Source organism: Bufo gargarizans, chromosome 3, assembly GCF_014858855.1.
Source record: "Bufo gargarizans isolate SCDJY-AF-19 chromosome 3, ASM1485885v1, whole genome shotgun sequence".
NCBI lineage: Eukaryota > Metazoa > Chordata > Amphibia > Anura > Bufonidae > Bufo > Bufo gargarizans.
The window spans coordinates 580,956,232-580,980,983 of record NC_058082.1 but is presented as its reverse complement, the minus strand read 5'-3'; the positions used below and the strand labels follow the sequence as shown (position 1 = coordinate 580,980,983).

The 24,752-nt window shown below is 43.9% G+C and overlaps 1 protein-coding gene across 2 annotated transcripts in view; it reads right to left on the bottom strand.

Moving 5' to 3' along the window:
* Positions 1 to 3,086: 3,086 nt before the first annotated feature.
* GABPA (GA binding protein transcription factor subunit alpha) overlaps positions 3,087 to 24,752 on the bottom strand; it is a 30,611-nt gene continuing 8,945 nt past the window's right edge. For both annotated transcript variants that reach the window (XM_044284335.1, XM_044284336.1), the window contains exons 5-10: positions 23,889 to 24,131; positions 22,600 to 22,794; positions 9,802 to 9,858; positions 8,036 to 8,179; positions 6,116 to 6,308; positions 3,087 to 5,072 (exon numbers count right to left, since the gene is read on the bottom strand). In XM_044284335.1, coding sequence (XP_044140270.1) covers positions 4,847 to 5,072; positions 6,116 to 6,308; positions 8,036 to 8,179; positions 9,802 to 9,858; positions 22,600 to 22,794; positions 23,889 to 24,131 — 1,058 coding nt within the window. In that variant the 3' untranslated portion in view covers positions 3,087 to 4,846. The remainder of the gene's footprint in view (positions 5,073 to 6,115; positions 6,309 to 8,035; positions 8,180 to 9,801; positions 9,859 to 22,599; positions 22,795 to 23,888; positions 24,132 to 24,752) is intronic.

Sequence of the window (24,752 nt, the reverse complement as noted above, 5' to 3'; positions counted from 1 at the left end):
CACATGAGCATTTTTTTTTCATGCATCAGTTCTGCGTTGAGTGAAAATCGCAGCATGTTCTATATTCAGCGTTTTTCACACAGCCCTGGTCCCTTAGAAGTGAATGGGGCTTCAGTGAAAAACCCATTGCAATCCGGAAGCAGTGCGTTTTTCACAGACTTTTTTTTTTCTCGCATGTGCAAAATGTATCGAAACGGATTGCACCCGCGTGGAAAAAACAAACTGATCACAATTGAGGACAAAGCTGACTGAACTTGCTTGTGAAATGGTGATAGTTTCACTGAACGCAGCCCGACACACTCCGTATCATTCACGTGAAAGAGGCCTAAGACCGACTATTATAATAGCAGAGACTGGAGTCCTCCTCTACGGAGAGAGTGGAGAGCAGCTCTCCTTCCAATTCAAACCGTACTTGTATTACACAGACAGAACTAGGCTAATATGTATTATTAATTACACATCTCCTCCGGGGTCTGATGCAGGTGGAATGGCTGCAGCTTTCCCTGGCTAAGGGCTCATGCACACGACCGTATGTATTTAGCGGTCCGCAAAAAATACAGATAACATGCGCGTGCATTTCGTATTTTGCGGAACAAAACAGCTGGCCCTTGATAGAACAGTACTAGCCTTGTCTGTAATGCAGACTAAAATAGGACATGTTCTATTTTTTTGCGGAAGGGAAATACGGAAATGGAATGCACACAGAATAACTTCCGTTTTCTTTGCGGACCTGTTGAAGTGAATGGTTCCGCATACGGTCCACAAAAAAAAAAAAAAAAAAAAACGGAACGGGCACAAAAAGAAAATATGTTCATGTGCAAGAAGCCTAAATGTGAAGGGAACAGGACTCGGGGCGATCCGGGGTTTGCCTTCTGAAAGAGGCTGTCTCCAATGAGACGACTGCTCTAATGGCGAGTCTACACGGCCCGACTGTCAGGCAGATTATCGAGGAAGAATGTTCCTACGAACACTCATTCCCGACAATCTCCTTGTCTGAAGGGGCAGCCGATCACCCGGGTGACACAGTTGTTTGTACAGATGAGCAAATTTTTGTTTCTGAGCAGCAGATCGTCCTGTCTAAACTGCCCAGAAACAACGCTGCTGTGTGGGGACGCTTCTCAGAGCGTGTCAAGCCACCATTAGGCTACATTTTTTTATGTGCGTTTTTTTCCACTAAAATTACCTGTGCTTTCTGCATCAAAAACCCCTTTACATTGAAAAGGTTGAAATCTGCACACAAAAAATAAAATCACAAACAATTAACACTGATGGTTTCAAAATCCGCACAGCAGGTCAATTTCTGCACTATAAAGAAATAAGGTAAAGTATACATGAGATTTAAGCTTATTTACTTGGCAGATACTGTATTAGGATGGGTTCACATTTGCGTTATGGAATTCCGTTATAGGTCGACAGGACTATTTTTTTCCGTCATGTATATAACAGAGCCAAACCGAACCGTTATTTGTCCCCATAAACATGTATTAGGACGCAGTAAAACAGAATGCCTCTTATAGGTTTATTTTTAGGGTTCGCTCACACGAACGTGTGATGCCCGTTCACGTTTTGCGGATCCGCAATACACGGGCACCGTTCCGTGGCCATTCTGCATCACGGATGCAGAACCATACATCACGGATGCGGAACACTACAGAAGCACTACGAAATACTTTCTGGGGTTCTGTCCCGTGCTTCCGCACCGCAAAAAGATAGAAGTTGCTCTATCTTTTTGCGGAACGGAAGTATCGTGGACCCATTCAAGTGAATGGGTCTGCGATTCCCATGTGCAATTTGCGGTCCACAGCACAGGCTTCACATGTTCGTGTGAATGAGCCCTTAGGATGGAAGCCTTTAATGGAATTCCATAACGCCAATTCGAACACGCCCTTACTCAGTTTTTCCACGTGCAATCTGCAAGGTGTGCAGGCGCCTGAAAGGAAACGTGTCATCAGGAAATCACCACATTTTTTTTTCTCTAAACATTTTCCATGGCATTATATATACACATTTATATTCATTTCTAAAATGTGCAGTTTTCACACTGACCAGTCAGCCTCATAGCATGTTGAGAATTCCTGTACTGTGGAGATCCTGTCTCAGCAGTCTTCTCACTATCATCACAGACATGATTGCAATGGTAGATAACACCTATATAAAGATAACACATGATCCACCATATACAATAGGCAATGTCACACAGTATGTCTAGAAACTCCCCCATCGAAGCCAATGAGTTCTTTCCAGTCTTTGACTTTTATAGCCCAAGCGGCTGCTGTAAACCGTATCCCTCAAACTGGACGTCTTGGCATATTATAAGGCCCAGTGCTAAAAATGCAGGATTTTAGGTTTTTATTTAAAATATTGTGATGTGAAAAATAAAATATTTCTATAGAATATGTTCAACATAAAAAACTTTAAACAATAGGTGATTTTCTGAGGACACATTCCCTTTAAATCATGGTTGCAACTTATGTGTTGATCTTCACACCACCCCGTATATAAGAAAAAGCCTTCTCAACCCCCGTTACCCCTTTAAAGAAAAAACTTTGGGAAAACCTTTTCTCCTTCAAATGTCATATGATCCTGTATTTGGCTCTGAATATACAGTCATGTTACAGAGGTATGAAAAACAGGGAATGATACAAGTGCTGTAATCATATGCATTACAATCAGATCTTATGGATTTCTGAGCCTCCGCTTCTCATTGTTAGGGCTTGTTCACAAGAACGTGTGCTGCCCGTTGCCGCATTGTGGATCCGCAATACATGAGCACCGTTCCGTGTGCATTCCGCATCACGGATGCGGACCCATTCACTTCAATGGGTCCGCAAATCCGGAGATGTGGAATGGAAGCACGGAACGGAACACTATGGAGTGCTTCCTGGGGTTCCGTGCCTCCGTACCGCATAAGAGAGAACATGCTCTATCTTTTTGCAGAACGGACGGATCGCGGACCCATACAAGTCAATGGATCCACGATCCCGATGCGGCTGGGCCATGGTCAGCGCCCGTGCGCTGCGTACCGCAATTTTCGGTCCACAGCACGGGCTTCACACGGTTGTCTGAAATGAGCCCTTACAGTGACAATAGAGCAGCGGTGGCAAGGTGTATGCATCTGTTTTCTAGGAGGATCCCCTAATGCCAAGCTAATAGCAGGATATTGCTTTGCCATCGATCTGTAAACTGTGGGGGAACCCAGCACAAAGTCTCTAAAGGGGTTGTCCATCTTGTTTTTTGTTTAATTTCAACCCCAGCCTGCCATACCTATGAAAAAAAATAATACTCAGCTGCTCCCTCCAGGTCCCTGGCCTTCCAGTCCCAGTCTGTAAACTTCAAGATGGATGGGGTCATGTGCCTGATGACTGGCTTCACGTGTCACCAAGCAAAGTGGTTGACCACTTTGGACTTCGATGGGACCTGCATCTATTTCTAGAACGGGTCCCCAAAGCCCACGCATGCTCCACATTCACCTCTATGGGAAGTGAACGGAGGGTGGCTGCACTTGCGTGGTGCACCCTCGTTCACTTTAGGTGCCTGTTGTAGATATAGATGTGGGTCCCAGAGGAGTAACATATCCTAGAAATGCTACCAAAGTGCGAGATGGATCGACCCATTTAAGGCTAGTCATTGGCTGCAGCGGCACCCATGACCCCATCCATCCGGAAGTTTACAGACAGGGACCAGAAGGGAAGGGAGTTGGAAGCAGGTAGGTTTTTTTTCAACAAGAACAGCAGGCTGGGATTGAAATTTAAACTGTAAAAAGTTGGACAACCCCTTAGGGCTCATTCAGATGAACGCATGGGTGCTGTGCCTGTGTTGTATACTGCAAATAGCGGTCCGCAAAACACGGGGCAGCGGATGTGTGAACTCCGTGCTGCGGACTAACTGACTGGAATAAGTCAGTGATCCGCAAGATATAGCCAAAGATAGGACAAGTCTTATTTTTTGCAGTGCGGAGGCATGGACCAGAAAGCCCACGGAAGGGCGTCAGTGTTTCCGTGCGCTTCCGATCCGCATCTCCGCTCCACAAAAGATAGGACATGTTTTTTTGCTGTATCTTGCCGATGGCGGACCCGTGGGTCCGTATCCGCGATGCAGAATTCACACGGCCGGTGCCCTGTTCTGCAGTCCACAACACGGGCACGAAGGCAGACGGCCGTGTGAATGAGCCCTTATACAGTGGACCTCTACTAAGTCCGCTACATGACACCCATTTTATGTCTTTTAAATGACAATATCTTTAAAGTTCATTTACTTTCTAAGAGCCGGACCTCACATTCTGACAGATACCTGCGGCGGATTGGTTTACTGAGGTCACGTTCCAGACTAGAACTAGAAGCCTCCTGCGGACGACACGGAGCAGAGGATGGATTCATATATTTTCTACATAAAAGCTTTACCATCAAGAAAACTGTACTGTATAGTGTTATTAAAGCAGAAACAAAATGCAACTTGAGATCCTCAGCACAATGAAGATCGGCAGATTAATTTATATATATATAAAAAAAATGGAAACAACAAAAAGGACCAGTTTTAGGTTCTAAATGAAATGATGGATGAATAATATATCCTCCACGAGGGACAGAACTGGAATCTTACTAAAAAGTGTAAATTATCATTTCATATCCAAAATATATAAAATATATCATGCGCCCTTCCACGAAGGCTGCTGCAAAGAAACTTGTAATACAAAAAATAACAAGTTCCAAATTTATTAAAGTCCTCTGTAGAAAACCATGCCAAACACTGTACAGTCTCTGAAAATAAAAGCGCCTGGGGCTCTGGGAGGCGAGGAACTTGCATGGTGGTAGGCGGCCATGTGTGTGTAGTCTCTATTCCCCAGCGCCTAGTCTTTATCTGACTGCAGTGATGCTGTGGCCAGGGTTACCGCTGTGACTGGCTGTCCGATACCATGTAACTGCAGCTTGGCCATCTTCTTCTGCTCACATTCAGACACGAGGCGGCTCAGCTCCGCTGCGCTATATCCAATTAATGTCTTCAGGTCGCAAACAAACTTGTAGACAAACCTTTTGCCTTGAACTTTACAGATCATGTCCCCGTCGTAGTAATATCTGTCGGCAGAAGGGGGGGGGGGGGGGGAGTCGACTTGTTAATCTACAACTACAGTGTTTCAAAGGGCTTGCGCCAAGTAGTTGGGAGGGGGTCCGGCCACTGGGACCCGCACCGGTCCGGATAACGGGGATCCCATCTTCCCATCCTGAGGCAGTGGCAGGCCTACATTCTCTATGGGACTGCCGGAGATAGAGTGCAGCATAAGAACATGGGATCCCTGTTCTGGGGATGTGTCGGGATACCATCAGCCAGACCACCACCACCAGTTACTTATCTCCACTTTCACACTTTGCACAGCCCCTCTAAACTTTACCATTATGAACAGAACATATATTAAATGGGTTATTCCCATGCATCACTTTCACAGCAGAAGTCTATTAGCCGTTTTAAAATCATCTGGAGCATTTGCAGTGTTTTTCATAATTTTTCGCTTCCTCTGGACAAAATCAGTCTTCTTCCCCCTCTGGTAGCTGACAATGTAATCCCTTTCTCACGTTGCCTGTTCTCAGCCATGCTGCTGCAGAAGCTCGGCTCTTGCCTAACAAGCAGGACAGTAAGCTAATTGCAGTGGCTGCTCTGCAGACATCTGGCTGTGTGGCAATGACTGAGCACGTGTAACCACCAGCATTCAGCTCATTAGGTGGACGTGCACATTGCTATACACTCTGGACACCGGGAGGCGCCATACTATAACTAAATGTCACGTAAATGGTAAATATAAAAAGTTAAACAATTAAAATTATGTTAATGGTTGCAATTTTTTTTTATTACATCTCACGTATTACTGACATTAAATTTGCTCCCTGCCACACCATGTCTCAGTCTTGGCTTTTTTGGCTTGTAAACGAAAAATGACATAATGGTGGAGTATTTTGGGGTGGTCTTTTTTTTTATTTTTTTATTTTTTTTTTACTCAGGTTTTTTTTTTTTCCTATAGAGAAGTCTAAGGCAAAATGCCCCACCCAGAGCAAGCTGCAATTTATTTAAAACAACACAAAATTAAAATATAGAAAAGCAAAAAGATTGTTAGTCTCTCTCTTACCGAAGTGCACGGCTGAGTTTCTCGTAGTTCATGGTGGGTTTATTTTTACGTTGCCCCCATTTCTGGGCTACAAGCTCTGGCTGGTTTAATTTAAATTCTCCTTCATCTCCCACCCAAGAGATACAGTCCCTGGAATCTTTATCTGTGAGCAGCTCTAAGAGGAACTGCCACAACTGGATCTGTCCATTATTGCCTGCAAGAGGAAGGGGCAGAATTATACATCGTACATTTACACCGCATCAGTGCAAGGCTGCAAGCGTCTACAGAAGGAAGAGTCATATACAAGCAAGATCCCCTGAACACGACCAAAGATACACAGATATACCTGGACACGACTGTGAATGACCTGAGGCTGGTTCCACATGCCGCTTATTTGGAAAAATTTTGAAGTTTTTGTGCCAATATTTATTTTTATTTTTATTTTTTGCCAAAGCGAGAATGGAATTAAAAAGAATGGGGAAACATCAAAGAAGGTCTTGTACTTCTTTTTCCTACCGGGTCCATTTCTGGCTTTGACAAACGGCATCGGCTCCCCCATATATAAAATAACCACCTTTGTGAAGCCACCTTACAGCTCAGTCCAGCTAGGAAATCCATTCCCACTTAGACCACAGCATTGGGATGCTACTGCACATCTTCACGTAATGAAAGCCATTGGATATGAGCATTTTCATGTCAGCAGCCAAAGTCGCCCATACATACTGGATGGATGTCAGCTGCATCTGCTAATCACTTAATGTGTACGGCAGTGTCCTGGCTGTAACCAGATGGCAGGTTCAGGGGGAAAGAGGTTTCGGCCATGCTGGATTTCAACAGGCCGGAACCTTTATTTTCACGGGAGGCAAGTTGCCACCAGACTTGTCTGAGCGTAGCCCATCGTCCACCCCATCGAGTACACAAACATACTGCTGAGTGCGCATTTGTAAAGCGGGGAGATTTATCAAACTGGGGTAAAGTAGAACTGGCTCAGTTGCCCATAGCAACAAATCAGCTTCCACCTTTCATTTTCCAAAGACACTCTGGTGGAATCCGATTGGCTGTTATGGGCAACTAAGCCAGTTTTACTTTACACCAGTTTGATAAATGACCCTAATAGTTATCAAAAGAACGAACATTCGTCTTAAATAGTTAAGCAAAGTTTTTAAGGGTTTGACCACTTAAACTGCAATATGGTGTCCGGGCTTCTCTCGACATGATGTTGGTGCTACCCCCCGCCCAGTGTCCATGAGTAGCACCAACATCCATAGTCTTTCCAGGATAGCACTTCTGTTTTATACTGCACATCCTCTGAAAGCAGCCAGCACCGATGCAGATACAGGACACCCGGCCTTTATCTGCGCCTGCCCTGACTACATGCAGTGCATATGCAGGAGAAGGCAGCAGCCTCATGTTAGTAAGGCTATGCACACCATTGCCCGTTTACGCCGATACCCATTGGCACCAGGAGGGGGCAGCTCCATGAGGGCTTAGGAAAGCTGGAGACCATTTAGCAGCTGCTTATGCCATTACATACTAGTGTATGGTATTACTGATATTTAGGCAGAAAGAGTCCAACCCTTTTAAGCTAGCCATAAGCCAGGATCAGCTGATTAATATATACGCAGGGCACACTGACTGTTCCCCATAGGTAGATCTCATGGAAAGTGGGATTGGGAATGCTGGATGTCAACATGCTCAATCTTTTGTTAATGTGGAAAATAAACTACTGCCAGAGGTGAAGTGTTACGGGGGAGTTAGGCTCAGGCTCTCGTGCATTCTGGTGAGTGCACAATTCAGAGTGATCTGATGAAGACAAAAACAAAGGTTTTACTTCTGAGACCCTAAATATGTATCTGTCAGCAAAAGTGCGAACAAGTCCTGGCTGTTTCCTGCATAACTGCGAATGATCCACGCAGTGCCCGCTAATGAGGGGACACTTACCTGTTCTGTTCCCGGGAGAACTTCTGTCTTCCCCGGATATACGAGGCGCCCGCTGTACTTTTGCTACTTTGGTTTGAGTGTTGATAACTTTTATGGTTGTTGTCGGAGCTGTATTTCCCAATGTTCCTGGGATGATCTGAACGGCTGCAAGGAAACAAAGGACAATTTCTTGGGATATCACATGGAAAAAGGAGATTTTAAATGGAATATCAAGTATGAAGACTTTAAAGGGATTGTCCAGATGAGAGAGCAGTCACACAGAGCCTCTAGTTCTGGAGGACCTTCCTGTCCTGCATTACAAAGATAATCCTCTGGTTTAAACAGGCTCAAAGCAAACACTTTCTGCCAGGTCTGATCGCTCCTGGTACTTTGTGATCAGTCGATTGTGAAGAAAGCCTCCTAAACAGTAGGGATTGTCCAAAGCGGAAAGATCAGATCAATGGCAAAATTAGCTCGTGTCAGAAATGTGTCAGATGGTGCACGCTGAAAATCCCTAATACTTTGCTGGCTGTGAATAGTGTCAGACAATATTGTGGTGCAGAATCTGCAATGCTTGAAAGTGACCAGAAATGTGTTAGAAATACTACACTAATAAAAAATGATTGGGAATAAAATGTGCATTAAAAATATCAATCCAGCCCCAATTCTTCCTTTCGGTATGTAAGGATGTGTTCCGATGTCTTGGAAGATGTCCACTGGGGATTCTGCTGCTGTTTGCCACATGCAGAGTTTGCTCACAAAGTGTTAATGTGACAGAATAGGCGGGCTGCCGTTCTCAATATCTGCAGCAGAAAAGTTGGCTACACGCAATGGATTCTAAAAATCCCATTCTTGTGTTTTTTTAACTAGAATTTGTATTTTTTTCACAGGTTTTCAGTGCATTAATAAAAAAAAGACTTACTACACAAAGCGACAACACTGAGAACACCCATAATGGCTGTCAACTTTGAATTGGCAGCTCAGGCCTCATGCACACAAACGTATTTTCTTTCCGTGTCCGTTCTGTATACGATCCGTAAAAGAAACAGAACCATTCAATTAAATGGGTAAGGAAAAAAAAAAACTGAAGTTACTCCGTGTGCAATCCGTATGTCCTATTATTGTCTGCATTACAGACAAGGATAGTACTGTTCTGTTAAATACAGAATGCACATGGACGACATCTGTATTTTTTGCGGATCGTTTTTTGCAAACCACAAAATACATATGGTCGTGTGCATGAGGCTTTATCAATATATGTCTTCAGGCCAGACACACAGGAGAGAGGTCAATGTTAAGGAACTGACATAATGCCGTCAGTGTAATACAATACATTTCAGAACTCTCAGCGTCATGCAGCATTATAAATCAGTATAATGCTGTGCGATCCTGCCAGAGGACGGGAGTTCAGAAAGGGACCTTACACTAACACACAGCTGCGAGCTCCTCCCATTGAACTCGCTCGAGTTGGTGTGGACTTAGAGGTTCTCTGAGATCAGGAACCCATTTTCATAACTGCAGTACATGTGCAAGGGTTAAAAAAAAACTTAAAAAAAAAAATAACTCAGCTGTCACCAGTGAACAGTTACCTTCTCCTCCGCTTCCAGTCCCCGTCACACCAGAGGTGTAATGTGCCATCTACATGCATATCAATCAACACTGCCGGCCAGTCAGTGGCAGCGGTCACGTGCTGTGCCTGCACACACAGCACTGAGGCCACTGAGTCTTTTGCACACACAGCACAGAGTTTTTTTTAACCCTTGCACCCAGCCTCGTATACCACTTACGTTGATCTATGGTTACTGTTGCAATTTCTCCTCCTTGTTCTTGGCTGGCCAGTACATCTGGAGGGAAAGAAACAAAAAGGCAAGTCATCAGCAGCAATCTTATGAAGGACACCAGTCAGATAACACAGGGAAAGTAACGTCAGAAGGTATGGCAGTAAGACCAGCACGACTTCCCCCAGTAAGTCATTTAGAAGGGCCGAATTTCTAGTGACAACTACTTGCATATTCATCATAAACTCTAATTATAAGGAATAAGACGACATATGTAAAATTCCCTTCATGCAGAATTAAATGGGTTGTCTGACCCCCACAGCCATGTTAGTTATGGCCACCATAGAGGTCAGGCAAAAAAAAAAAAAAAAAAAAAAAAAAAAAAACCCTCACATTCAAGGGTACTTTGTTTCAGCAACAATGGGCTCATCCCTGCTGCTTCTAGTCCCCGTGCCATTCACTGGCCTCAGTGACATATCCTCAAGTGGCATGTGACCAATATGGCTAGTGAATGACTGCAGACACGCAAATGATGACAGATGGGACATCACACCTCTGGTCCACAGGGGACCAAAAGCAGTGGGGACAGGGCCCTTGGAAGTGACAGAGTGCCAGTGAATAGGCAAGTGGCTTTGTTTTCTTTAACCCAAGCACTGTGAGGGCTATAACTAAAATTGCTGTGTGGATCGGAAAACTCCTTTAATGTAAACTGACAAGTATCATATGACATGCAGGAGATATTTTCTATATTTCTGCATAAATTTTACCTAAAACTAGATAAAAATAACCAAATCAAATTAATCAAAAATTAGACTTAATCATTTATTTATTGAGGAAAATAATTCAATAACACGTCTGCAAGTGGTAAAAGTATGTGAACCTTTGCCTACAGTATCCGGTGTGAACTCCTTGTGCTGCAATAACCAACTAAATGTCTGTGGCAATTGTTGATTAGTCCTGCACATCGGTTTGGAGGAATTTTAGCTCATTCCTCCATAAAAAACTGCTTCAGCTCTGTTATGCTGGTGGGTTTCCATCCATGAACTGCTTGCTTCAGGTCCTTATGCAACATTTCTATAGGATTAAGGTCAGGACTTTGACGTGGCCATTCCAAAAATGTTACTTTATTATATAACCATTCTTTGGTAGGACGACTTGTGTGCTCAGGATCCTTGTCTTGCTGCATGACTCGCGTTCTCTTGAGATTCAGCTCACAGACCGACGTCCTGATATTTTCCTTTACAATTTGCTAGTATAATTTAGAATTCATTGTTCCATCCATGATGCAGCAACACAAGCCCAAACCACTGCGTTTCACAGATAAAATTATGTTTTTATGCTGGATTGGAGGGGTTTCCCTTTCTCCAAACAGAACGTCTCATTTAAACCAAAAAGTTCTATTTTAGTTTCATCCATCTACAAAACATTGTTCTGATAGCCTTCTGGATTGTCCAGGTGATCTTTAGCAAACTGCAGAGACGGGCAGCGGCTTTCTCCTTGCAATCCTCCCACGCACATCACTGTTGTTCAGTGTCTTACTGATAGTGGATGCATGAACATTAGCTAAAGCGAGAAAGGTATTTAGTTGCTTAGTTGTTACCTCGTGTTCCTTTGTGACTTTGCAGACTGTTACAGGCCTTGTTCTTGACTTGATCTTTGTTGGTCGACCACTCCTGGGTGGGTAATAATGGTCTTGAACTTCCTCCATTTGTACAAAGACTGTGGATTGGTGTAGCCCAAACTCTTTAGAGATGGTTTAGTAACCCTTTCCATCCTGATGAGCATCAACAACTCTTCTTCCGAGTTCCTCAGAAATCTCCTTTGTTTGTGTCATGATGGAATTCCAGTGTCTGAAGATCAGACTTTGATAGATCCTGTTCTTTAAATGAAACAGATCGCCCACTCACACCCGATTGTCATCTCATTGATAGAAAACACCTAATTTCACCTTCAAATTATCTGCTAATTCTATAGATTCACATACTTTTGCAACTCAGACATGTGATATTAAAATCAAATAAATGACCAGGTCTAATATTTTTTACTTGTTTGCTTGTTTTTAGGGCTGAAACGATTCATCAATGTAATTGAGGCAAAAAAAAAATCCGTTTAAATCACATGACCACGGAGCGTGAGTGAAGTGAAGCCTCTCGACTTGGCACCGCGCTGCACTGGCCAGGGCCTTGCGTGCACACAGTCAGCACGCTGGCTGACACTGTGTGACATTAGGTCCCTCCCAACGCATGCTGGGAAGAAGACGCGGTTCGTTTCCTGCGGACTCCATGTCACCGCACTACCAGGAAAAGTAAGTATAAAGATTTGAAGAGGGTGATGGCACTGGGGGACATGACATGGATGGCATAGAAGGACTGATGGCGCTGGTGGGGGACATGGAGGATGGCACAGAGGCACTGGTAGAGTGGTGGATGGCATGGAAGCACTGGGGGATGGGGACATGGCAATGGATGGCATGGAAGCATGGTGGGGGGGGACACAATGCATGTGATTTAAAGGGTCTGATGGCACTGGGGGACAGGACATGGATGGCATAGAAGGGCTGATGGCATGGAGGCACTGGGGGAGGGGGGCATGGCAATGGATGGCATGGAAGAACAGCCTGCTGGAGTATACCGTATTGGGTATAGCTGGATACAACCAGCTATATGCTCTCATTGACTATAATGTGGTCCAAGGCCATCTGGCCATGTTCCGGCTTACATGCTGGGTATCGCCCAAAGCTTTTATTTTTTTTTTGTCCAGCCAAAACCCAGCTTGAATGCTGTAACAAGGCTGGACCCCATTACAGTCTGTCGCTGCAGCAGCCGGCAGTATCCAGCTATACCCGATATGGTACATTCTGGCTGGCTGTTCTTCTGACGGAATGTATATTGCAGCTGTGAAAGAAGTCTTATGTGTGTGCAATTATTTGCTATACCACTGTAAGAAAGATGAAAATTACTCTCATCGGTAATTGGATTTTCCCTTAGCCTCCACAACAACACTTCCTGGAGGGTACCCGCCTCTTCCGGGACAGGAAAACAACGAAGATCAACGTATAAAAGCCCCCTACCCTTTACCTTCACCAGTTAATAATCTAGGACTCCAAAGTAGATGCATCAGTTAATAAGGTTAAGTAACATAATACAAATGAAAAAGGGGTCAACTGCCGACCAAAGATCAACTCAAACCAAAAAATGGGTGGGAATTCCCCGTGCCGTTGTGGAGGCTAAAGGGAAAATCCAATTACCGGTAAGAGTAATTTTTATATTTTCCCCACGCCTCCACAATGGCACTTCCTGGAGGAATAACAAAGAAATCCACTCAAGGGGGGGACCACGGCAAATAAAACTTTCCTGCCAAAAGAAAGATCTCTATTGGATAGCACATCCAGTTTATAATGTTTATAAAAAGTAGAAGGGTTCGACCAAAATCGCTGCTCTGCAAATATCTTCAAGAGAGGCAGAGGCCCCCTCTGCCCAAGAGGCAGCCATAGCTCGCGTAGAATGGGCTTTCAGTCCAGACGGGGAAGTAATCTCTTTCTTTTCTATTTTCTTTTTATTGATTTTATAATTTAATCCGTTACAATTGCAGAAATAAGGAAAACGTATAAACACTTAAGATATACGATACATAGTCACAAAAGTATCAGGGTGTTACAGTGTCAATGGGTATGATGAACAAATGTAGAGCAACCGTCAAGGCAAGCTACCTATTGGCTTTGAGGTCGGGCGACCAATGGGCCTAACCACCCCTTGCCCGTGGTTGCACGACCGCTCTGCCCAAGTAATCTCTTTCTGATTGTAACAGAGATATACAGGACTTAATCCAACGTGTTATAGAAGCCTTGCTAGCTGCTCTACCCCAGTTAATGCAAGGTTACTGAATCTCTTTTCCCCTTCAGAGGTAGCCTGATGACAGTATGAAAGGAAAGAAATTTCTTAACGGCAATGAAATTTAGATACCACTTTAGGAAGAAATTCAGGAGAATGTCTTAAAACAATCCTATCTTCCAGTATTGTAAGGCAGGGTGGCTGAATAGAGAAGGGCTGAATCTCCCCAACCCTTCTAGCTGTCGTAATTGCTAGTAGAAAGACCGTTTTAAAGGTCAAAAGCCTCAGATAAATCTCGAATGGGTTCAAAGGAAGAATCCGAGAGGAAGGAAAGAACTAGATTTAAATCCCATGGAGGGACGGAGGATCTGAAATTTGGGTGTAATCTACTAGCGCCCTTAAAAAAAACCTTCTAACTAGGTCTGTTTCAGCCAGTTTCTCTCCCATAAAAGCACTTTATGCTGACACTTGTACCTTTAAGGTGCTTATTCTAAAACCTCGGTCTAGTCCTGATCAGAGAAAAATCTAGAACTAGTCCCAGGTCTAGGGGTCTGAACGGGTCCCAGGAAGTCTTAGAAAAAGCCAGGAAGGCTTTTCCAGGACTTTAGATATATTTTTGAAGTAACTGGTTTTCTGCTGTGCATTAAAGTATCTATTACCTTTTCGGAGAGTCCCTTCTGTTTCAAGATGTTATGCTCAATCTCCAGGCTGTCAGATGGAGATGAGGGATGCTGGGATGGGGAACCGGACCCTAGAGTAGAAGGTCCGGAAGAAGGGCAAGGATCCAATAATTCTCCCCTGCCAGAGACTTGAGTACCAGAAACCATGCCCTTATCGGCCAGTATGGGGCTATTAGTATTATCTTGGACTTCTCTTCTATCGTTTTTGTCAGGACTTTTGAAATTAAAGAAGGGTGGGAAGGCGTACAGGAGACCCTTTGGCCACCTGTGCGCTAAAGCATCCACTTGTAGAGGTTTGCTGACTTTCTTGTTTTTTCTTGAAGCAAACAAAGTCGATTAACGGCATCCCCCCATCTTGCCGAAATCTGGTCGAATACTGTCTGGTTCAAGCTCCATTCTCCCTGTCTCAGCTTTTCACTGCTCAGGAAGTCCGCAGGATGATTTTTTTTTCCTTTATATGGACCGCCGTCAAAGATTTTAGGTTTGCTTCGGGCCAAACAATTATCTTTTCTGCCACCTCCGAGAGGAGACTATTTCTTTTCCCCCGGTTTGTTCACGTAAGCAACCGTGGTCGAGTTGTCGGAAAGTATCTATACATGACTCTGGACCAGGGATGGAGCGAAAAATGTTAGCGCTTGCCAGACTGCCTGAAGCCCTCGCATGTTGAAAAAGATGGCCGGATAGGGCTTTTCTGCCATAGACCCTGACCTGTCCTGCCGTTCAGGTGAGCTGCCCAGCCTTGGCTGCTTGCATCTGTCATGACTTTCTATCCGGAAGAAAAGAGGACATTAGATGAGACTCTAGAAGTACACCTAAGAATATATTCCGATTCCAGAACCAGGTCTGACTTTCATATTGATGATCCATCCTAAATTTGACAATGTCTGGACTACAGTCTGTATGTGCGAGAGAAGAGAGATTCTGTCATAGGGGCTGCGATCAACAAGTCATCCAGGTATGGAATCAAGACTCTGATAGGTGGAAGAAGCTCGATATTTCTGCCATAACTTTTGCAAATGCCCTTGGGGCAGAGGATAGGCCAAAAAGGAAAGCACCTGGAACTGGAAATGATCGATTCTCCCCCGAATCCAGACTGCCATTCTAAAAAATTTCTGGTAATGTCGATGGATTGGAACGTGGTAATAAGCATCGGAGAGATCTATTGTTGCCATTACCCAGTCTTTAGATATTAGGTTGATTGTGGACCTGACTGTTTTTATCTTAAACTTTTTGTATCTTACACATTTATTACCAGTCTGAATGACTCGTCTTGTTTCTTTACCAAAAAGACTGAAGAATAACATAGAAACATAGTACATAAGGCCGAAAAAAAGACATTTGTCCATCCAGTTCGGCCTGTCTTCCTGCAAGTTGATCCAGAGGAAGGCAAAAAAAAAAAACTGAGGTAGAAGCCAATTTTCCCCACTTTAGAGGAATAAAAAATTCCTTCCTGACTCCAATCAGAATAACTCCCTGGATCAACGACCCCACTAGTAGCCATAGCCTGTAATATTATTACACTCCAAAAATACATATGGGGGCCCCTCTTGAATTCCTTTATTGTACTCACCCTCACCACCTCCTCAGGCAGAGAGTTCCATAGTCTCACTGCTCTTACCATAAAGAATCCTCTATGTTTGTGTACAAACCTTCTTTACTCCAGACGCAGAGGATGTCCCCTCGTCACAGTCCTGGGGAGAAATAGATGATGGGAGAGATCTCTGTACTGTATATTTATACATAGTAATTAGATCTCCCCTCAGTCTTTTTTCTAAAGTGAATAACCCTAATTTTGATAATCTTTCAGGGTACTGTAGTTGCCCTATTCCAGTTATTACTTTAGTTGCCCTCTTCTGGACCCTCTCCAGCTCTGCTATGTCTGCCTTGTTCACAGGAGCCCAGAACTGTACACAGTACTCCAGGTGTGGTCTGACTAGCGATTTGTAAAGTGGTAGGACTATGTTCTTATCACGGGCATCTATGCCCCTTTTGATGCAATCCATTATCTTATTGGCCTTGGCAGCAGCTGCCTGACACTGGTTTTTTGCAGCTTAGTTTGCTGTTTATTATAATCCCTAGATCCTTTTCCATGTCAGCCCCTTTTTTCTTCCTCTGGAGGAACTTGGACTATTGCCTCTTTCGGAAGTAGAAGTGCAATTTGCGCCTCTAGAGCTTCTCGTTTCTCCTCTTAACCTTAAATTTTACAGGTACCTCTCTGGGGGGAACATTTGAGAGCTCCAGCCTCTATCCTGATGCTATTACAGACAGCACCCAAGGTGATGCATGAATTTGTAACCAGGCCTGATTGAATTTTTTAAATCTTCCCCCGAATGAACTTCTGGCGTCATTGTGTAGTATTTGCACGAGAGGACTTATTGGATTAGAGGAATCCCCTATTCTTGCCTTTCGACGATAGCCATGAGGATTCCCGATTCTTCTTTTTCTGATCAAATCCAGGACGTCTCTGGGAGCGAAAATTACGTCTTTGATGGAAGAATCTCGATTCGGAAGGGAAGCCCTTTTTCTTATCGGAGGCCTTCTCTAGGATATCATCCAGGGTCTTCCCAAATAAACGATCCCCTTCACAAGGGATGGCACAAAGTCTATTTTTTGATGCCGCATCTCCATTCCATGATCTTGAACAAATTTCCCTACGAGAGGCATTTGATAAAGCTGCGGTCTTTGCAGATAATTTCACGACATCTGCTGAAGCATCAGCCAGGAAGTTGGAAGCTTGTTTCAGGACCAGGATGGAGGCTAGAGTGTCCGACTGAATATGCTCTTCTAATTGCGTCAGCCATAATGACAGAGTTCTCGCTGTATAAGTAGCTGAGATGCCTGGACGTAATGTAGCCATAGAAGATTCCCAAGACTTCTTAAAGCAGGGATTCACACTTTTTATCCATAGGATCCTTAAAGGGAACCTGTCACAGGGATTTTGTGTATAGAGCTGAGCACATGGGTTGCTAGATGGCCGCTAGCACATCCGCAATACCCAGTCCCCATAGCTCTGTGTGCTTTTATTGTGTAAAAAAAAAAAAAAGATTTGATACATATGCAAATTATCCTGAGAGGAGTCCTGTACGTGAGATGAGTCAGGGACAGGACTTATCTCAGGGTAATTTGCATATGTAGCAAATCGTGTTTTTTTTTTTTTTTTTACACAGTAAAAGCGCACAGAGCTATGGGGACTGGGTATTGTGGATGTGCTAGCGGCCATCTAGCAACCCATGTCCTCAGCTCTATACAAAAAATCCCGGTGACAGGTTCCCTTTAAGGATTCCCAAGTCTTCAAAGAGTAATGCGGACTTTTTAGAAATTTTAGCAACTGGCGCATCCATCTACTCTTGGGGATTTATCCCAAGAGCTGAAATCCTCCTCAGCAAAGGGATACTTCCTTTTGAACATTCTAGATGCAGCCTGTCTCTTTTTTGAAACCTTCTATTTGTTAAAGATAAAAAAAATTATATTGGAGTGAACAGGGAAGACTCGTTTCTTTTTTTCCCCTAGTCCTAGGAACATCTGATCCTGGACGGTCAAAGGTTCTTTCGATTCTTCCAAATTTATTGTCGCCCTGATGTTCTTAAGTAAGCTTTCAATCTCCTCAATGGAACACAAAGGGCGACCTGAAGAGCCCTCAGATACGGATTCTAGTGTATCTGAAGAAGCCTCTTGTTCATCCAGATCGGATCCCTGTTCTTCAGTCACAGAAGGAACCGTTCTGGAGGTGGATGGCTTAGGAGAGACTGCCGCTAGTCTCGTGTCGATAGCTGCCCCAATCTCTTCCTTAATTAAGGATCTCAGATTGTCCACAATAGACAGATTCCTCGGCTACTACTATTTCTACACTTTGGGCAAAAAGATTTTTTCGTGGCAGTGGATGTTTTTTTTTAAATGTCCTCAGGGAGGGGGTTTACCGGGCTGGAGGGCCTGGGGGCATCAGTGGTCTTTTTCACAGACTCAGTTTCCCCAGGGGCAGACATTGTCGTGTTGTTTCTGCCTTCTCAGCACGATGTTGCCCGATAGGACGCCGATATTCACTTTAAATATGCCGCCTGAAGACTTCCGGGTAGGTGTGATGACGTCACTCAAGCACTGCGTTCCAACAGTGGGATCAGGGCGCTAGCCCTCCGGACAACTTACCAAAGGCCCTGCGCACCGTCGATCTCCACCTGCCTTTTGAGGGACAGGAAAACAACTGGTGAAGGTAAAGGGGAGGGGGCTTTTATACCTTGATCTTCGTTGTTTTCCTGTCTGGGAAGAGGCGGATACCCTCCAGGAAGTGCCGATGTGGAGGCGTGGGGCAAATAAAAATATTGTTTTTATAAAGCAATACGTTATTTTAAGAAGGTTTTTCTTATTAGAGTAGTCGATTAATTGTAAAAATAATCGGTAGAATACTCGATTGCTAAAATAATCGCTTGCTGCAGCCCTACTTGATTTGGTTATCTTTATCTACCCTTCATGACTTGTAAAAATCTAATGTGGTTTTAGGTTGAATTTATGCAGTAATATAGAGAATTCTGAAGGGTTCACAAACTTTCAAGCGCCACTGTAGTCGCATAAGCAGATAGAATATCGAGAGCTTCAATATGTTGGCGTCATTTCGGTTATCCCATCTTTTTGACTGTAGATTTTACAGTTTTACGCTGGAATCAAGCTTGTGGAATATCAAATTCAAGGTGAACGGATCACTGCATGTTACGCTGTCAACCACACACGTGCAGATAACAGCCATACAATCAAATATCTCTAATTCCAGAACTTTGTTTTATGCAGAGACTTAGAAGACCTGTCTTCTCTCCTGACATGTCTTTTAGTAACTTGCATTCTCTATGTAATAACAATCCTGGAACATCTATTTCCATGACTTATGTACCTTTATTATTCCTTTGAGAAGTTATGAATTACATTTCTAACAGCTTACTGTGAAGGTCCAGCTAGGTGTTACCAGTTGGGGCTGTATCCCTGCAGTCTGACACTGGCAGCAATGCATAGTGTAAGACGATGCAGGGACACTGCCCCCCAACTGCTAACACCATCTAGACCTACACAGTAAACTGTTAGTAATTCATTCCTAACTTCTAGCAGGAATTGTAAAGGGATGGCACATCAGTCTCACGAGAATACATGCTTAACTACTACATGGGGAATGCAAGTAGTTACTAAAACAGATCTGTTAGGGGAGGTGACGGCTCCCATAGATGTCACAGAGGAAAGTCCCCCAGCTCTTTATGAGTGAGACCTGAGAGCAGTTTTGTGACAACAGCTTGCATGACTTAACTTAGTCAGCCGCTGCAGATTTACTTGCTGAGAACAGCGGATCACTGGGAGAAGCTGGACCGGTGTTCTGCCGGATCTCTATACCGGAAGTGACGCGGCCGCACCGGAATCAGCTGGAGGAGGGTGTGTGCAGCGCTGCGCAAGCACACATCCACCGGCTTAGCAAAGAATTATTGCAGCTCCGCAATAGAAGTACTTCGTACACCGCGCGTGCGCACATAGGGGTATAGAGAGAGATTTTGCAGCGCAAAATGTTTCATCAGATCGCCCTACCCGAGTGCGCAGGCGCCCACAAATCATCAGTTGCAGTTCAGCTCTACTATGTGGTGACCTCGGTATCCAGCACTCAGCTCTGCAGTAAGGATGAACTGCAACTGATGATTTGTGCGCGCATGCGCACTCAGGGGTAGGGAGATCTGATGAAACATTTTGTGCTGCAAAATCTCTATACCCCTAAGTGCGCACACGCGTTGTACGAAGTACTTCTATCGCGGTGCTGCAATAATTCTTTGCTGAGCCGGTGTATGTGCGCTTGCGCAGCGCACACCCTCCTCTAGCCGATTCCTGTGCGGCCACGTCACTTCCGGTATAGAGTTCTGGCAGAACACTGGCGGTGATCAGATGAATGCTGCCATAGCTTAATTTTCAAAATGCCTATAATTGAACAAACCTTACATTTCATTTAGAGCTCATGTACACAATCAAATTTTACATCTGTGTCCGGGACTCAGGCCCCCGCCTGGTAATTAAAGGCTATGTACACCTTTGGGGTCATTTTTTAAAAATTTTTGATTGTAGCAATTATGAGCTAAAAATAAATTTTTAAAAATATGGAGTCCTTTTCTCTTTACAGAGCCAAGATGCTCTACTAGCAGAATCTGAATTTTCTCTCTGCGCCGTCGGGCAGCTCAGCTGATGGCTCCTTATTAGTGTTGAACGAAGAGAGCTTCGGGTGCTTTATCCGAAATTGCTTCGTTCAAATCTTCCGAATAATGCTGTACGAAGATATGTCTTCGTACAGTATTAGAATGTATGGGCTCCAATGAGGCGAAGTAAGTTTAATAACTTCGGTAGTTGATTATTAAAGTGGAAAACCACTTGAAACCGAACTCTGCTTCAGTTCTGAACTACTAGTTAAAACCGAAACAGAGTTCGTTTTCAAGTTTTAGGGTCCATTCAAAGATCCGTTCCGAATTTCGCGGACCACACATCGCCGGCACTATAATAGAAAATGCCTTTTTTTGTCCGCAGTTTTTTTTGTACTTTATTTGGTTTGCAGAGTGCTGTTGCATTGTATGTTTTTAGGTTGTGTTTCCAGCCATAGCAACTTGCACCTGCGCATTGGGATGTGCTGACTGACCCCCTTTTTTTTTTCTTTGCAGTTTGTGCGGGAGGTGTGGCTGACTCTCCTATTTGGTTGTGCACTCCTGATAAGCCTGTTTGCCTCATAGGCTGATTTTAATTAGCATGAGTATAAAGCTTAGTTTGCTCTGCATGCATGTTTGTACTTGTAGTCCCTAGGTTTAAAAGGAGGCCATTTTGGCACCAAAAATGATAAAAACCAAAGGGAGCCCAGCATGCATGCGGAACCTACACCCCCTGAACTTCATGGTCGCTGTCATGGCACATAACAGGTTAAACTTAGAGAGTTAGGTTCCCGTCTTACAGAGATCGCCTTGACGTGTGGCAGACGGGCTCAAATAATTTTGTACAAAATGTATTTGCCAAGAATCTCTAATTTATAAGCATAGCATTAGCAATACAATTCAATTTTGTACTTTATTTGGTTTGCAGAGTGCTGTTGCATTGTAGGTTTTGTTTTATGTCGTGTTTCCAGCCATAGCAACGTGCACCTGCGCACTGGGATGTGCTGACTGACCCCATTTTTTTTCCTTTGCACTCCGTTTTTTGGGAGTGGAATTGCAGATCCGGACAGCACATAGTGTGCTGTCCGCATCTTTTCCGACACCGGACCATTTATACGGACGTGTGAATGGACCCTCGAAGTGGTTTTCCACTTTAAAAATCAATTACCGAAGTTATTCAATGATGTCACGTGCAACTTCACGACTAAGGCTGAGTTCACACGGGCGAGATTTCCGCGCGGGTGCAATGCAGTAGGTGAACGCATTGCACCTGCACTGAATCCTGACCCATTCATTTCAATGGGTCTGTGCACATGAGCATTTTTTTTCATGCATCACTTCTGCAATGCTTTAAAATCGCAGCATGTTCTATATTCTGCGTTTTTAACGCAGCCCTGGCTCCATAGAAGTGAATGGGGCTGCGTTAATAACGCATTGCATCTGCAAGCAAGTGCGGATGCAATGCGTTTTTCACTGATGGTTGCTAGGAGATGTTGTTTGTAAACATTCAGTTTTTTATCACGCGCGTGAAAAATGCATCAAAACGCATTGCATCCGCGCGGAAAAAACTGAACAACTAAACGCAATTGCAGCCAAAACTGACTGAACTTGCTTGCAAAATGGTGCGAGTTTAACTGAACGCACCCTGAACGCATCCGGACCAAATCTGTCACGCTCGTGTGAACTCAGCCTAACTTCGGCTCATCAGAGCCCATACACCTCTGATCTCTCACCTTATAAACACTCATTTTAGCTTAGTTCTTATCTTGCTGATAAGAAAGTGGCTAAAATAAGTGTTTATGACCTTTAAGTAATTTAGAGTTAAGTCACAAAGTGGAAGTGAAAGTACCAGACACACAGCTAGACAAAAAGTTAACGCTTTGTGACAGAACGGCTCAATATTTTTAGTAAAGACCAAATGAAAAAATGTTTTAAGCCCCAAATGAGTAAAATGCAATCATAAAAAATGAATTGGCCCCGAAGGTGTACATGGAAAAAGAAAATGCGACAACTATTTACATGCAGTGGGGCCAGAAGGGTTTCTATGTGTGGTCCAGAGCATGGAATTAGCCGACACATAGAAGACCATTACCTAACACATGGAGACAAAAATCATTTTTGATGCACGTAATAAGACTTTTTTCTTACATTTCCTGAGCAGCTCTAGGTGACTCCATAGAATCTCTCCTCTGGGGACTCTCTGAAAGAAATCTTCTTGACTGATCTGGCAAAGCTCTCTTCCGGGGACACTGAGGGCATTCACATTGATATCTGTCATACCAAACTCCTTCATCACCCATAACACCCAGTGTAACACTTGATCAGTGGACCACTGAAGTGGATCTGGAAACGAAGAGGTATTTAACAACAGAAAACTATCGGCCTTTGTCATGAACCATTTATCATTTTGCATCCTGCCCTGTATGTGAATATTGCCAACAGGGCAAATAAATTGTACACCACGATCATCAGGAAATGGTTTACGGTCTGTGTCTGAAATCCGGGGCAGATTTGACAAAATAAGCAATTCTAGGAAATGTTCGGCGTATCACTACTACTGCAATCAGCATGAACGTGAAAAATATCACATTTGAGGAATCATTTATAAAAAGGTTATTCATATGCATTTTTATAAAGCGCCGTGTGTCATGGATGTATATAACCGGTTTAAAGGGTTTCTACCACCAGAAAACTGTTCTGTAGCTGACTGACATGAGCGATGCGCTAATGTCAGCACTACATAACAGTATGTTTCTAACAGTAGTTCCTGCAGCCATTTTTGTTAAAAACTTACTTTTATAGATATGCTAATGAGCCTCTAGGTGCTATGTGGGTGTCATTAGCACCTAGAGGGCTCCGTTCACTAACCATTTCAGCCGCCCATCGGGGCCCTCCAGCGCGCCCCGCTCCTGTTGATTGACGTGAAACTTCTCAGTATCGAGTACCAATTCCAGCGCCTGCGCCGTGCGCTACAGTATTCTCCCAGCGCAGACTTCCTCACTGCGCCTGCGTCAACTACGTTACAATGAGGAAGCCGGCACCAGGAGCGCGGCATTGGTACTCGATACTGAGAAGTTTCACATCAATCAACAGGAGTGGGGCGGGCTGGAGGGACGCGATGGGCGGCTGAAATGGTTAGTGAACGGAGCCCTCTAGGTGCTAATGACACCCACATAGCACCTAGAGTCTCATTAGCATATCTATAAAAGTATGTTTTTAAAAAAAACGGCTGCAGGAACTACTGTTAGAAACATACTGTTATGTAGTGCTGACATTAGCGCATCGCTCATGTCAGTCAGCTACATAACAGTATTTCTGGTGGTAGAAACCCTTTAATATGAGCAGTCGGGTTTTATCTGTGTATGAAAAGCATGAGAAAGTGTACACTCAGCAGACGAAACATAACGCGCGCAGACATCACATCTGACTTTACTCACCATATGGGATGACCAGGCGCTCCTGCTCTTTCCTGTAACCCTCTAGTGCTGCGGCCCACCGTGTCACTTGTTCCGAGGTTTCATCAGAGATGGTGACATGCTTTGTGTCGTCTAGCGTTATCACCTGGGCCTCCTCCACCAGCTGGGCTTCCACTGCCCCATGATGGGCGTCTGGGTCAATCACCACCTCGACAGTCTCTACAGGTTTTACTATCTCAAGGATGTTCAACTTTGGCTCAAGACCTATGTACATAACGACAAGACAAAGCACAACATAAAGTACATACATTATTTGCTTCTAGGGCAAGGTAAGAAGAACTCTGCCATGAATACCGATGAATAACTAAAAGTATGTAAGAACTGGAACAGGTATGGTATGCAGGAAAGAATGTCTGAAAGCTGCAGAAGGTGCTGGCGTTCTATAAGTAACAAAAAAAACTGCAATATATAAATATATAGGAGTTTAAAAAAAAAAGTATGTAGAAATGGACTCCACTGTTAATGTTTGTGTCCACTTGGCCACATTAATATAAAATAACAGAAACACAGTAAGATATTAAAGGGGTTGTCTCTCTTCAGTAAAGAGCATTTATAATATAGAGAAAGCTAATGCCAGGCACTTACTAATGTATTGCGACTGTCCGTATTGGCTTCTTTGCGGACCTGATTAATTTTCCCATCACATTATACACTGCTTGTTTCCAGGGGTTATGAGCACCGCACTCATAAGAGTGCTGGACAATAGCACCGCAGGAGGCCCGACGTGCACCTCCCGTGCGCACGATCAATGCTGCTCCTCATGTGCCTTTTCATAGGTGTATAAAATTTATATCAAAATATCCTAATTATAGTGGACTTGATAAA